Below are 13,480 nucleotides of genomic sequence, written 5' to 3' on the forward strand. Positions count from 1 at the left end.
AGAGAGAGTTTAATTAATTTTGGTCTTGTGGACAATAAGTGGCTTTCAGGTAGTGTTGGGTTAAAATCTGTAGCAGAGGTGTAAATTTAATTTTTTATTGGGTGTATTTATAGTCTGTGTTTGGGTGTATTATGCAGACCGTCATATATGGGTTCCAATCTATCTGGATCACCACTTCATATTATAGTACCTGTAAATCAGACATTTTGAATACAGAGTTTAATTAATTTTGGACTTGTGGACAACAAGTAGCTTTTAGGTAGTGTTGGGTTAAAATCTGCAGCAGAGGTGTAAATTTAATTTTTTATTGGGTGTATTTATAGTCTGTGTTTGGGTGTATTATGCAGATCTCTATGCAGACCGTCATATATGGGTTCCAATCTATCTGGATCACTACTTCATATTATAGTACCTGTAAATCAGACATTTTGAATACACCAGAGAGAGTTTAATTAATTTTGGTCTTGTGGACAACATGTGGCTTTAGTGTTGGGTTTAAATCTGCAGCAGGGGTGTAAATTTAATTTTTTATCGGGTGTATTTATAGTCTGTGTTTGGGTGTATTATGCAGATCTCTATGCAAACCGTCATATATGGGTTCCAATCTATCTGGATCACCACTTCATATTATAGTACTTGTAAATAAGAAATTTTGAATACAATAGAGAGAGTTTAATTAATTTTGATCTTGTGGACAACAAGTGACTTTCAGACAGTGTTGGGTTAAAATCTGCAGCAGAGGTGTAAATTTAATTTTTTATAGGGTGTATTTATAGTCTGTGTTTGGGTGTATTATGCAGATCTCTATGCAGACCGTCATATATGGGTTCCAATCTATCTGGATCACCACTTCATATTATAGTACCTGTAAATCAGACATTTTAAATACACTTGAGAGAGTTTAATTAATTTTGATCTTGTGGACAACAAGTGGCTTTCAGGTAGTGTTGGGTTAAAATCTGCAGCAGAGGTGTAAATTTAATTTTTTATCGGGTGTATTTATAGTCTGTGTTTGGGTGTATTATGCAGATCTCTATGCAGACCGTCATATATGGGTTCCAATCTATCTGGATCACCACTTCATATTATAGTACCTGTAAATCAGACATTTTGAATACACCAAAGAGAGTTTAATTAATTTTGATCTTGTGGACAACAAGTGGCTTTCAGGTAGTGTTGGGTTAAAATCTGCAGCAGAGGTGTAAATTTAATTTTTTTATCGACAGATCTCTATGCAGACCGTCATATATGGGTTTCAATCTATCTGGATCACCACTTCATATTATAGTACCTGTAAATCAGACATTTTGAATACACCAGAGAGAGTTTAATTATGGAAAAAAATTTACTTATAATTGGATCAAATATATTTACACCATGTGTTCAATTTCTTAGAACAAGAAGATCAATAAAACCTAGAAGAACATAGAAGAACAGTAAAACATAGTTCTTCGATTTCGAAATCAGAAACAGAAATGTGGAAAATGTACAAGATGAGTAAAATAATAACGTACATTGAATAATATTTTGTTGATGGTTTCTGCTATTATTCGCGACGAGTTCAAATGTCTCTTCAGTTTGGAATGTTGCTCGAAACTTGAGGATTTGTGTTATCTTTGAAGGAGAAGAGGAAGAGTGAGCCATAACGAACGGTTTTTTCGAAGCGTAATCGTTCAAGTGATGCGCGTGAAATTGACGCTCCATTTAAAGGGAGGGAGTGCACGTGGATTAAACTTGAGTTGGGCCAACTTGTAAGGATTGTATGCGTTATTTGCTTGTATGTGTAGCGGGACCCATTTGATAATTGATAATAAGTACGGTATCATATTATGGCTAAGTGTCACATTAGACACTAAATTATTGAAGCTAGGTCTCTTGACTTGACCTATTTTTTCCTGATATTTTATGTGATATTATTACTTGAAATGGAAGAAGTTATGGTTATATTGATGATAAAGCAGAAAATTTAATTTATTGCTATTTTTCTTTGTGGATACTCATATAAAATTTTAATTTAAAACCCTTGTAACTTATAATAACATCCAAACCTTAGGTAAAGCCGCAAATTTGGACAAAGTAGATTTAACTTCAAATTTCAAAAGAAAAAAAAATGTTACATCTGGTATGTATGTTTTGTTTGGGATATAGTAATAAATTATAGTATGAACGTGAACTAGCAGAAGCGAAAAATGATCATTATAAAGTAGTGTAAACTATGAAGGCACTTTGTGGAAATTAAAGGTAACTTAAGTAACAAATAAATTAGTTGGCTAAGTAAGAAGTGTCATAACGATGAGCTGGTAATGAATGTGCCTAGGGATTCAATCTTGTAATTAAGTAGTCCTTCCTACGTTTAATATCTTTACATTACTAGTTGGATCTGAGCTCCTAGTCGCTGGCCAATGAATTATTGCACACACAAAATGTGATTCAAACTCCTGATACTTGCTTAAACAGATTAGTAGATTGACTATTTGACCAATCTAAATTAATTTAATTTTGAGTATTTTTTTTGTTTCCCACGGTATTTTTCAACCCGACAGGTCAATGACTAATCCGTCGCAGATCTGAGCTCTATTTAAGGGTCTGCTGCTAGTCAATGGGTTACTGCATGCATAAGGCGGAATTCGAACCCCCGAATTTTATTTGGTATATATATGCGCGCGTTGACTTTTGAGACCCATGAATTCCTAGACCCAACAATGCAAATTAAATACTTGGTGGTGCTACTTGACAATATGAGAACTTGAGAAGCAAGTGCTTAATCATCTTATAAATGCATAGGAGAGTGCTTCTTCAGATGGGGAACTCAACGTAATGCTATTGCTACGCTTTACCCACAATGGATAAAATCTGTGGCAGAAAAGTCTCCCTTTGTGAAAGAAATGATCCAAAAAACTTGCTACATGTTCATTGCCATTGCCCATAACGCGGTTAAATTGTGTTGATCATGTAGTTCAGAAGTCAACTTACCATGATTATTAGCAAGTACAACTTAACAAATGAGTAACGCAGGTTGTTTTCAAAAAGAGGTAACACTAACAAGCAGAGGGGAAAAGAGAATAAAAGGACGATGCATTCTTGATATTTGGATTCCCTTTACAAATGAGTGATGACTATTCTGTGTATAACTGCTAGTCATGTGCACAATACTTCTATTTTGATGTACACTATGAATTCTGTTTCGATTAATATCAGCCAAAGCCGTTAAACCTTATCATATTATGCAGTTCATTGCCAACTTGTTCTGTAACTTGATAGAAGACTTAGAAGAACGAAAAGTGGAGCAATAATTCATACTCGTAAATAACAAACAAACAATTTTCATTCTTTATATTGAGATTCAGTATTAACATGCAATACATATACACCAGCCTCCCTAACCAATAGCAACAAGGGGACAGAAAAAAACAAATTCTTAAAATACAAACTTTGACAAACTGAAAGAATTGGACCTGTCCACTGTCTTAATTTGCTACAATAATATGTGAACATTACAAGAGGAAGAGGCAGCCCTCAAATTTAAAGGGAGAAACCAAAACTCACTCTCTAGGCAGCATCACATTCAAACTTTGACACTAACCAACAGCTACTTCCATTATAGGCCAAAACCAAAGTGCTATGCATAGGAATCCAAGTATGGTATTGTACCAATAAAACCACACTATCCAACATGAATTTCATTGAGGAATATGGTGTATTGTGAGTCTAAAACAACTCATGTTTCTTTTTCAGCATGTCTTGCTTCCATCTTGGCAATTTATAGAATGCTTCTTTTGTCATTCCAAATACAGTTCCGAATTCATTATCCGCCAGATAGGCCTAAGCAGCATCAAGTGGAGAAGAAACAATATTAACACTAATCCAAATATACTGAAGGTACACATCGAAGAAATATGACAAAAATTTAGCATGTTTATAACTTGCAAATCTTCAAAAATTCAGGTGAGGCATATATTTTTCAAACATGAATGAACAAATAAATGAATAGATATCGTGAAAATTAAAGACTAACCTCTCTGCGTTTAAGATCAATTCCAGACAGATGACTACCAGATTTAGCCTTTAACTGCTCATAACTGAACACAGTCTGGCTATTTTGAGTATCATTGCTATCTTCCACACTTTCTTGCTTTGGTTCTGAATTCCCATTGCTACCTGTTCCAGGAGCAGGTTCTTCTGTCTCCTTGACTTCAGCAACTTCTTCAGGACCTTCTGTTTCGGAAGGGGTGCTTTCACTTTTAGCATCTGCAGCGAAGAACGGAATCTTGTAAATGATCGGAAGCACACATTTAACTTAGACAATAAGAGCTATATTTCTCACCAGAAGTGCTAGTTTCCACGACAGGACTTCTGGTTGCCACAGGAGAAGAATCAGGTGACTGTTTCTTCTTCTCAGCAGTAAGAACTTGAGAGAGAGCAGCTACTGCTGCTGCTCTTTGTGATCCTTGACTTCTTCCAGTTGTCTTAGGACTAGAACTTTTGGTTCCGGATGATGATTTAAATGCAGAGTTTAAAGCAGCCAAAGCTTCTGCTCTTTGTCTTGGTCCTCCTTGATTCAGCCCATTCAATCTATCCTGTGACTGTGAGAGTAGAAAGTATTAGAAAGAAAGGCAAGTTCCAACAGAGTATGAAATCATGATGATCTGTGACTTGATTTGGAGATGTTCAATTTAATTTAAAAACTACGATATCTTTCCTTCATTTTTCTTTTTGGCAAAGATGGAAAAACCTTAACCTGTACCTACCTAAATATGATTATTAAATTTACCACTAATAACAAAAGAAAAGATACCATATATAATATGCTTAAATGCTTCATCATTATCCTACACCCTCTTGTTAGGAGAACCTACTTTTGGTTGAATTTCATTGACTATAAAACAACAAAGAAAAACATAGTTTATACAATCTTAAACATGTTGCCATACCATACTGGATGTCGTATCAGAAGATGAATTAAAGGCATTAGACAAGGCAGCCAAAGCTGCAGCTCTTTGTCTTGGTCCCCCTTGACTTGGTCCATTAGACTTTTCCTGTCAACATATTCAGCAAGCATAGTTAAACAGATATTCATTGCACAACATATTTATTGTACAGCATTAGAGTAAGAAAAACAGCAAAACTTTTGTCATCAGAATTAATACTCAGGTCTATACCTCTACAGCATGGCGAATCCCGAAGAGTAATGTCACCTTTTTCTGGAAAGAGTTCCCCTGAACCTGCATTGCATCAGGAAATAATTTATAAGGTGGCTCATTTTGAAACATGGACATGCACATGGATTACCTAATCAATTTCAGAAATCACACATATATCTGATATACTTCTGCTAAGTATGTGTATTGATAGCATTATCTAGCACATAATAAATATAATAGTAACTTTTACATGCAGAAAACTGTAATAAACAACTGCAGATGATAATAATTGCCAGAACAAAGTCATTTTCTAAGAAAATAAGACAAAAAAAAATTTGGAATTCTGTTTTGTTGTAGCACATACCGTAGCTTTAGCATGGTCCCATGGAAAGTATGTTGTGAAAAAGCATGGTTCATTCCCTTCTGTTACTTTATATAGCGGTACCCGAGGAGATAGTCCCTCCAGTGATACAGCCTTATCTATATAGCTCTGAAAGAAAATTTTACAGAAGAAATCAAGTAAAGGACAATATGAGAAGTAAATGCTCTAATCTGTTGAGCATGTTTACCTGGCCAATTTCAAAAGCATTTTGTTTTTCTTTTGGGTCCACAGACTGGCCAATCCAAACAAACACTTCTGCATGCGTGTCTAGTATGAGGATGTCCTCTGTTAACAAATCATCTTGGGAAAAGTTGTACACCTCCTCTACCTGGAGAGTAACGTAAAAGGTAGATTTAGAAGAAAAACAAAAACTAAAGTTACAGAGTACTGCTGACTAGTTTCCTAGCAAGAGTGTGAAAGTTTACATAATGTGGTGATCACAAACTCACCTGAAACTTTCCTGGTGCATTGACATTGCATAAGAATATACAAAATAAAAATGGTCAGCTTATTTGAATATCATTAAATAAATATGGAGTTTCATAATTATATGGAGAAGTACTTATATGATGATACCTCTATTAAAAGAGAAACTAAACAAATGTGGTTCTCTGATAATGTCATTGTTGACTTTTTTGCTGGTGTAACTCTGTTTTCCTCCAAGAGCAAACCAGAAAGCTGAGCTTTCTGTTCCTTCTTTAGCATGCTTTAAAGCAACTCCAGGCTGGATATGGATGCGTCAGTGTAACACGTTAAGAAATAAGGTATGTTGTAACAATGACTATTACTAAATAATCTTCATATTAAAAATCATTTAGCCAACTGGTGAATGACTTCATCTTGAAGTAACCATTTAGGCTAACAGAAGTATAATGGATAACGAAAATTTTATAGAAATCCATTCTCATTAAAAACTTACGAACTTGTTATGTGAGGAAGTGTTAAACCCAAAAAAACTGAGTTATATAAGATTGAGACTGAAACAGGTTGGTTAAGCTTTAAAATAGTGAGAAGACCCAAAATATATCTTAAAAATTCAGCGATTTGTTTTGTAAATAAGTAGAAAAATAGATAAATATCAACTAGAGAGGATAAGAAATCAGTGAAAACAGAAGACAAAGAGAGCATAAGAAAAAATGTAGCATGGCAGCTACCTTTAAAAACTCCGCAACTTTCGCTGCTAGCTGCTGCTGCTCAAAGGAGGATTGATTGCCATGCCAAGTGAACATTGTTGAACCAGATTGAAGGACAAAACACTCAGCAGAATTCAATGATGCTGCCACCTGAATACGGATAGCACAATTAGGGTGGACTAGTAAAGAAAGATACACCATAGGCTTGTAGCAACATAATTTCGGTGGACAGAAAAAAAAAATGATGGAAACGTACTGCATCAACTTGCACTGCATTGTTATTATGTATGGCTGTTCTAGAAATTCGAATAAGTGCGACACTCTCTGCTGTGTATGTCTCATCTTGCAAGCCTTTATCTGCTACTAATTTTTTGTAACCTGAGCTCAAACCTCCCTGAAACAGACATAATTCAGTTGGACTAGTTAGCTTCACAAAATCTATATGTTAATAAAAGTGACATATGATTTCGAACGATTCTGCATATGATACCTTGAGAACCACCATAGGTTGGAAAAGAGCAACAAACTGGGGTGGCTCTTTACCTTCAAAAATGCGACCCTGCAAGAAGAAACTAGTACAATCATACACAGTTCCGATCAATATCCCAAACTTGAAATTCACATTATGATACCTGAACAGGTCTACCCTTTAATGAGCTGAACATTGTATTGGCCAAACGAGATGCCATTCTTTGGTCCTCCTGAAGAAAATTTATACAACCATAAATTCATAAAGCTCCAATGAACTAAAATTACTAGAAACAAAAGTTTTGAAACAGCCAGCAAATTTCATATTTTTTACATTACATGATACCCAAAATCACGGAGGTCAAAAGAAGTCAAAACCAATTCATTCATTTTACAGTTAATTATTGTTGGAGAAAATACAAATTTCTTCATTATAAAGTAATCTTATTTACCAAAGAATCTAGCACTCTCCTTTAAAGATTAGTAGCCAAATAACATGCATTTTGTCCCAGAAAACATAACTATGGAAGAACGTATATACAAACAAATGCAGTCTCAGAAATATTACTACATAGCTTTATAATATATAGTGATTGCTTGACATGGAAAGCAGCACTGTTAATTGGCTCTAATTGGAATTACAGAAAATACCTCAATGCTGTCTTTGCCAAACCAACAGCACAAGTAATAATCTTCCTTTCTTTCGCCAGAGTGATAAGTGTACAGTACTATGTAACAATCACCACTATAAAATTTACCAATATCCTCCTTAGGTAATGGAGCTTTAGCACTCCTATTGATTTGCCAAACCTGAAATTAAACAATAGTAGGTGTTTTCTGGTATTCATTAAATTATGCCAAGATATATTGTTTTCCGGTATTAATTAAATTAAGCCAAGATACCAATTAAAACCATTTATTAACTCACCTCCAACTTTCCACCTCCTTCAAGCAAAGGCGGAATTTCCTCATTTACTGGGGCACTTTTTGTCATTCCTTTGACACCGATCCCTTGTTGCTTCAGCAAAGCTGACAGTGCAAAAATATCTTACTCAGCATGACTAATTAGATACATAGCTAAGCCAGAAATTAAAATGAGAAGAAACCATGTCCACCTGCAACTTTTCCTCTTCCATCCTCAGCACCAGTATTAGAGGATCCTGATGGCCAAGAGTCAAAGTTAGACTTAAATGAATGTGGTTCATAACCTTGAATGACCCTGGTTATCCTTGTAGATTTTGGTCGTTTCTGGCTTGTAAGAAAATCCTGGAAATATTAGTAGCTCAATATATTAATCCACTTTAAACCAATATAAAAAGAAGAAAAAAAGATTCTATAGTGGCATTACCTCAGCTGCAAGACAAGCTGCTTTTCGCTCTTCAACTTGTGTGACCCGGCCAACCCAGACGAATACCTCAGCACCACAGTCCAATAAATAGCATTTGCTGTTGTCCAGCAGTGATTTAGAAAATTCACCTTCTACAGGCTTGACCTCACCATCAGCGATACTACAAGCACATGGTCATTACGTCTAGGTCAAGAAACTTAAAAGATAAAATAGAAAAAGATAAGAATAAATAAGAGAAAAGACTGGCACTACTATGGCCAGCATGCAACAAGGTAACTTGGTAAGGCGTCTACAGATTTCCGACAATGAGGATACTCCAAATACTTGGTTCTAATCAAGATTCCCTTATGTCTCCAAAAGTTCATTTAAAAGTAGCACAAAATAAATGCACATGCCCGGCACAAGCATCTGCTGGTAAAATCTGAAAGTAAACAATATTTTTATAATCAACAAAAGAATCATTTTTTGTCTTGAGTTGCTAGCAGAGAAGTAAGATCTACTCATTAGGCAAAATTTTTAAAAGGTAGTAGCCACAATCTCTTTGTTGTGGATTTATCTCAGCTAAAAATCATCGACAATATCACACTATTATATCTTTTTGAAGCATGCATCAAGAAGAAACAGGGTCAAGAGAGATGACAACAAAATCAACTTACCTAAAGAGTTGGGCAGGAGTTGTCTCAGGAATGATATCATCATCACTAACTACTTTCTTTCCAATTGGAGCAAAACCACCAAAGAGAACCCAAAATTCACCTGAGTCTGACTCAGTGTCCAACTTTCCATCATCTGCAACATGAAACACGTTTTTATTGTCATTAAGAAATAAAAGTACAAAATTATAATAGGGTTTTTGGAAAGTGACATGGAAACATGTACTATGTGCCCTTACCAACAATGGCAACATTACACTTCCCTTCATGATACTTTTCCTTCAGATACTGGATAACTTCCAAAGCCTTGGCCCTTTCCTGAATATTTGAATTAGCTCCATTGAATTGATAAATCTTATTCTGTGAGTCTAGGATGAATACATCATCATGGTTCAGTGAAGACCGTGCAAAAGGGACCTGCACAAGGAAAATGATCAATTAAATTTTCAGCCAACGAATGTGCACTCAGTTTACAAAGCTTCATGAATAGAGAACACTTTACCTGTTTCATTCTGACAACACGTTTTCCTTTACATACATATAAACGTGTTTCGAACTCCTCCTCTTCAGGTTTTTTAAATCCAGATGCAACACCCCCTTCTAATGGTATTATACATGGCTTAAAATATGACAAAAATTTGTCAGATTCATGCCCTTGGATTTCCCTGTGCTGCACAGCACGTCCTCCAAGAGATGCATCAAGTTCAATAGTTTTAATGGCAGCTGTTCCAGCCTCATCCTACAAGGAAAATCATCTATTTAACTTTTTCTGAAATAGATATATTCAAGACTTTCCAACCCATTCAAGGGAACCATGGAGGATTTCATCATATCTAAAAAACTACTTTAAAAAGTGAAAGGGAAAAAATATTAAAGAAACATAAACACATAATTTTGAAAGGATCAAAAGATATTGACTTCTTCATTCTACTAGGAATGAAATAGAAAAGGCTGAATGAGACAAAACAGCAAGAGGCGGATAGATAGATAAAGGTGGATTCGAAGCTTACTTGACTTGTATCCTTTCCAATCCAAAAGTGAATATCATAAAAATAAGTGCCTCCTTTGCCTTGTGTTGTCTGCAAATACACACGAATGTAGGAATTTTATTGAAGACTTCATCTGTTATTTTCCCAAAAGAAGGGATTCTTTGAAGGCCTTTTAGACTAATGTAAACAGGAGCTTCTTTTTCTATTTTTCTGTTTATCCGGTTTGATTTATGTTGCATCAGAAGGAAATAACTGGCATGATATTGTCTGTTTCAATCTCAGAAAAACTAGAAATCAACTCAAGAACATTTAGCACAGGTTAAAGAGAAAAAGATGAAATATATTCAAAACATTCAGCCAGAAGTGTTGTCACACAATGACATAAAATACAGGCATATAAAAAACATATAAGTAATAAGTAATACTGTATATAGCCTGCACCTGCAAGATGATGTAAGAATCTCCCATATAGAATTTTCCATACTCTGATTTGGGCAATGGAACTGGCTGAAAATTCTCAATCCTCCATATTTCAGTTCCACTACAGTTCATTAAGTATAAACCACCTCAAAGTAGATAACATATCAGGCATAAAATATTATAACCAAGAAATATCACTCTTATATCCGAAGATTAATTGTTTAATGTATGGCTATGCTATTGACATTAGTTCTGTTGGTTTTACTTTGTACCATTTATACTTGTTCCATTTATAAAACATGAAAGGGAGGGGCAATAATTTTGACAAGTTCTCCTAATAATCACTTTCGTAGGATACGCTTTTTGACCCGCTCCCTGGAATGCTGGATCTAAAACTTTTGTGGCACTGGACATGACTGAAGCTTCCTTTTAAAATAGTCTTCTTTTCAGAGCACAGACTGGGTCTGCAATTCCATAGTAATTCACAGCATGAGAAAAAACAGAGGTAATTAAGAATGTATTAGAGAAAAGCATGTATCACATTGTAATAAAGCAATTGCATATTTTCTGAATCTCAAACCACCATATCATGCACGTTATCTCCATGATTGAGGTCATTTACACTATATTCATAACAATATGTTCTCCTTCAATGAAACAAACAAACAACTAATATGTTCTCCTTCCTTCATTGTGACTATGATATGTATCAAAAGCAAATAAAACTACTTTAATTATTCTTACAATCAGAAATACCATCTCTAAAAATAAACAGTTAAACTTCCTGTGGGTTTATCATTTAGCAAGCACATAATTTCTAGCCCTATTGAATGAAAATTGCAACACTCTTGTACTTGCTCTGCATATACAATCTGGCTAATTAGGTGTTAAATTCCATGCTCACTTGTATCACATTGTGTCAAGGTTTAGTCTACCATTCTATTTGATATCATGGGATGCCTAGGTATCTTGTACACTCTCCAAAATCTTCTTCTTCAAGAGTGGAGAGGATTACTGTCTTGAAGAAAAAGGTTTAGGAGAATGTTAGCAAACACTCAATTGTTCTACGATTTCACTTTACATAATAATGAAACTACATTTATTAGATGTGATAACAACCGCCCTCACAGGCTCATCCACACATGATATCCAATTTTCTCAAAACACGTTTCAATAATGAATACTATGCTGATCCTAGCTAATTAAAATAGCAATCAACTCTTGAACTGCTGCGAAATATGTTCCTCTAACGAACCTGATTATCTGATTAATCCAACTTGTAATTCCATATATAACGAACTACACATTTGCCACCACTGGCCATTGGGATGGCTTTAGATAACTAGAATACGCTGGACTTTGAACAAACAGAAGAAGTTCATAATTGAATGAATGTCCCTAATCTACATTACTTCTGTCAGCAATAAGATACATATCAGAATGTTACAATTATCGCAGCAACATCCACCAATCCAAGTCACATTCTAAAGTGACCCGTTCTCAAATTACAAAGGGGGATCAGCATTTCCAGATTGAAGGTAAGATACAATCAAATTGCTGCAAAGAATTCAGCAAATAATTGCAAACCAAACCATGCTCCAGGTAATTAATAGCAAAAAAGGTTTAAGCAAGCCAGGGCTTTTGAATTTTTTTCAGTAATCCAAAATCCGAGAAGCAATATAAAAGCAGAAAAGGATATCTCACAATCATGATCGCAATGCGCTACACAAGAACTATTGGCTCAATACCGAAGAAAAACCCCATGGAATCTTTGAAAGCACACACTTGATCTGAATTCCGAGCTAGCAATGAAAAGTACTAAGCACTAAGCAGATACACATGAACAAATTTAAACTAAAACAAAATGGATTCACTTGAATGTTGAGATTTAAGATCAACCAGTTAATGCTCATTCATCCATTCATTTCTGAAATCACAAGCTAGCAACGAAAAACACACACAATCGATCGAAGCTTGATGTAAAAAAGAAGACGATATGCGAATCATTCATGCGAGATGCAGAGATCACAAAAAGAGGAAGTAGAAAAGGAATTCAGAGGTGATGAATGAGCTCCAAAAGAAGAAGATCAGACGATCACGTAACAAATGAAGAAAAAAAAAAGAATGAGAAGAAGAAGAAGCGATCAGCGTTACCAGAATAGGAGGCGGACCTAGATCAAGAATAAGAAAGAAAGAGAGAATATACGAAAGCAAGAGATCAAGGGTGACGAAAGAAAAAGAGGAATTAGTGAGTGAGTGAGTGAGTAGAAACTAGAAAGTGATGAAGGTACCTATTGAGATCTCTGGCTCCGAGGAGAGTATGCGAAGAATGATGATGGCTGTGTTGTGTGTGTGTCAGAGAGAGAGAGAGAGAGAGAGAGAGAATTGACGAGGACGACAAAGCTGCAGAGCTGGCAGAAAAGGGAGAGAGAGTGTGCGTGTTGGAAACAACGAAAAAAAAAAGTGAATTATTATTGATTGCTGCCTCTGGTGTTTCCTTTTTCTTTTCTTGCCTCTGAGATTTGCAAGAGAGAGTTGCAGAAGGAGGAGGAGGAGAACGGGGGTTATGGAGTGACTGATTGTTATGAAGATGAAACCAATTATGATCCTTAGACACAGAGCCACAGAGGTAAAAAGGGTGGTGAAACCAAATTAGAGGAAACAAATAAAATTTATTACTAATTTTATTTATATTTCTATTATTTTAATTTCACAAATCGAAAAAAGGAGCGAAACTTCGAAAGACATAGACAAGTGTTGCCGTACTAAGGGACGAAACCGTCCAAACATTTTTTAAAAGAATGATCGTCAGTCCTCTGCCAGCCTTCGCCTCCGAATCTTAAAAAATTTTAAAAATATTAAATAAAATTAAAAAAATTTATAGATTAAATTTTGATACAAATTTTATAATTATTATTAAAAAAATTTTAATTTATGTCGAGCGAA

General features: G+C 35.1%; 1 protein-coding gene and 1 long non-coding RNA gene across 5 annotated transcripts in view; one reads left to right on the top strand and one right to left on the bottom strand.

Annotated features, from left to right (window-relative positions):
* Positions 1–1,088, top strand: part of LOC127748314 (uncharacterized) — a 2,749-nt gene extending 1,661 nt beyond the window's left edge. Inside the window, exon 2 of the long non-coding RNA XR_008010262.1 lies at positions 971–1,088. This is a non-coding gene — a long non-coding RNA (uncharacterized LOC127748314). The remainder of the gene's footprint in view (positions 1–970) is intronic.
* A 2,215-nt stretch (positions 1,089–3,303) lies between these two features.
* Positions 3,304–13,167, bottom strand: LOC107492623 (villin-3). 4 transcript variants are annotated; one of them, XM_052262849.1, is made up of 25 exons: positions 12,826–13,167; positions 12,239–12,336; positions 10,893–10,998; positions 10,556–10,655; positions 10,136–10,204; positions 9,628–9,864; positions 9,365–9,542; positions 9,129–9,261; positions 8,473–8,632; positions 8,240–8,390; positions 8,053–8,153; positions 7,776–7,934; positions 7,289–7,357; positions 7,147–7,215; positions 6,913–7,050; positions 6,678–6,806; positions 6,100–6,247; positions 5,973–5,983; positions 5,711–5,851; positions 5,506–5,631; positions 5,160–5,222; positions 4,932–5,036; positions 4,325–4,583; positions 4,016–4,248; positions 3,304–3,822 (listed from the first exon to the last, which is right to left on the bottom strand). In XM_052262849.1, exons 3-25 carry the CDS (start codon positions 10,946–10,948, stop codon positions 3,709–3,711), a joined length of 2,949 nt encoding a protein of 982 aa, XP_052118809.1. In that variant the 5' UTR covers positions 10,949–10,998; positions 12,239–12,336; positions 12,826–13,167; the 3' UTR covers positions 3,304–3,708. The 4 variants fall into 4 exon arrangements, with proteins under 4 accessions (XP_052118809.1, XP_015969145.1, XP_020982175.1 ...); XM_016113659.3 differs by lacking the exon at positions 12,239–12,336; XM_021126516.2 differs by lacking the exons at positions 12,239–12,336; positions 12,826–13,167 and adding an exon at positions 12,689–12,818.
* Between the last annotated feature and the right edge of the window lie 313 nt (positions 13,168–13,480).

This window comes from Arachis duranensis, chromosome 6, assembly GCF_000817695.3.
Source record: "Arachis duranensis cultivar V14167 chromosome 6, aradu.V14167.gnm2.J7QH, whole genome shotgun sequence".
NCBI lineage: Eukaryota > Viridiplantae > Streptophyta > Magnoliopsida > Fabales > Fabaceae > Arachis > Arachis duranensis.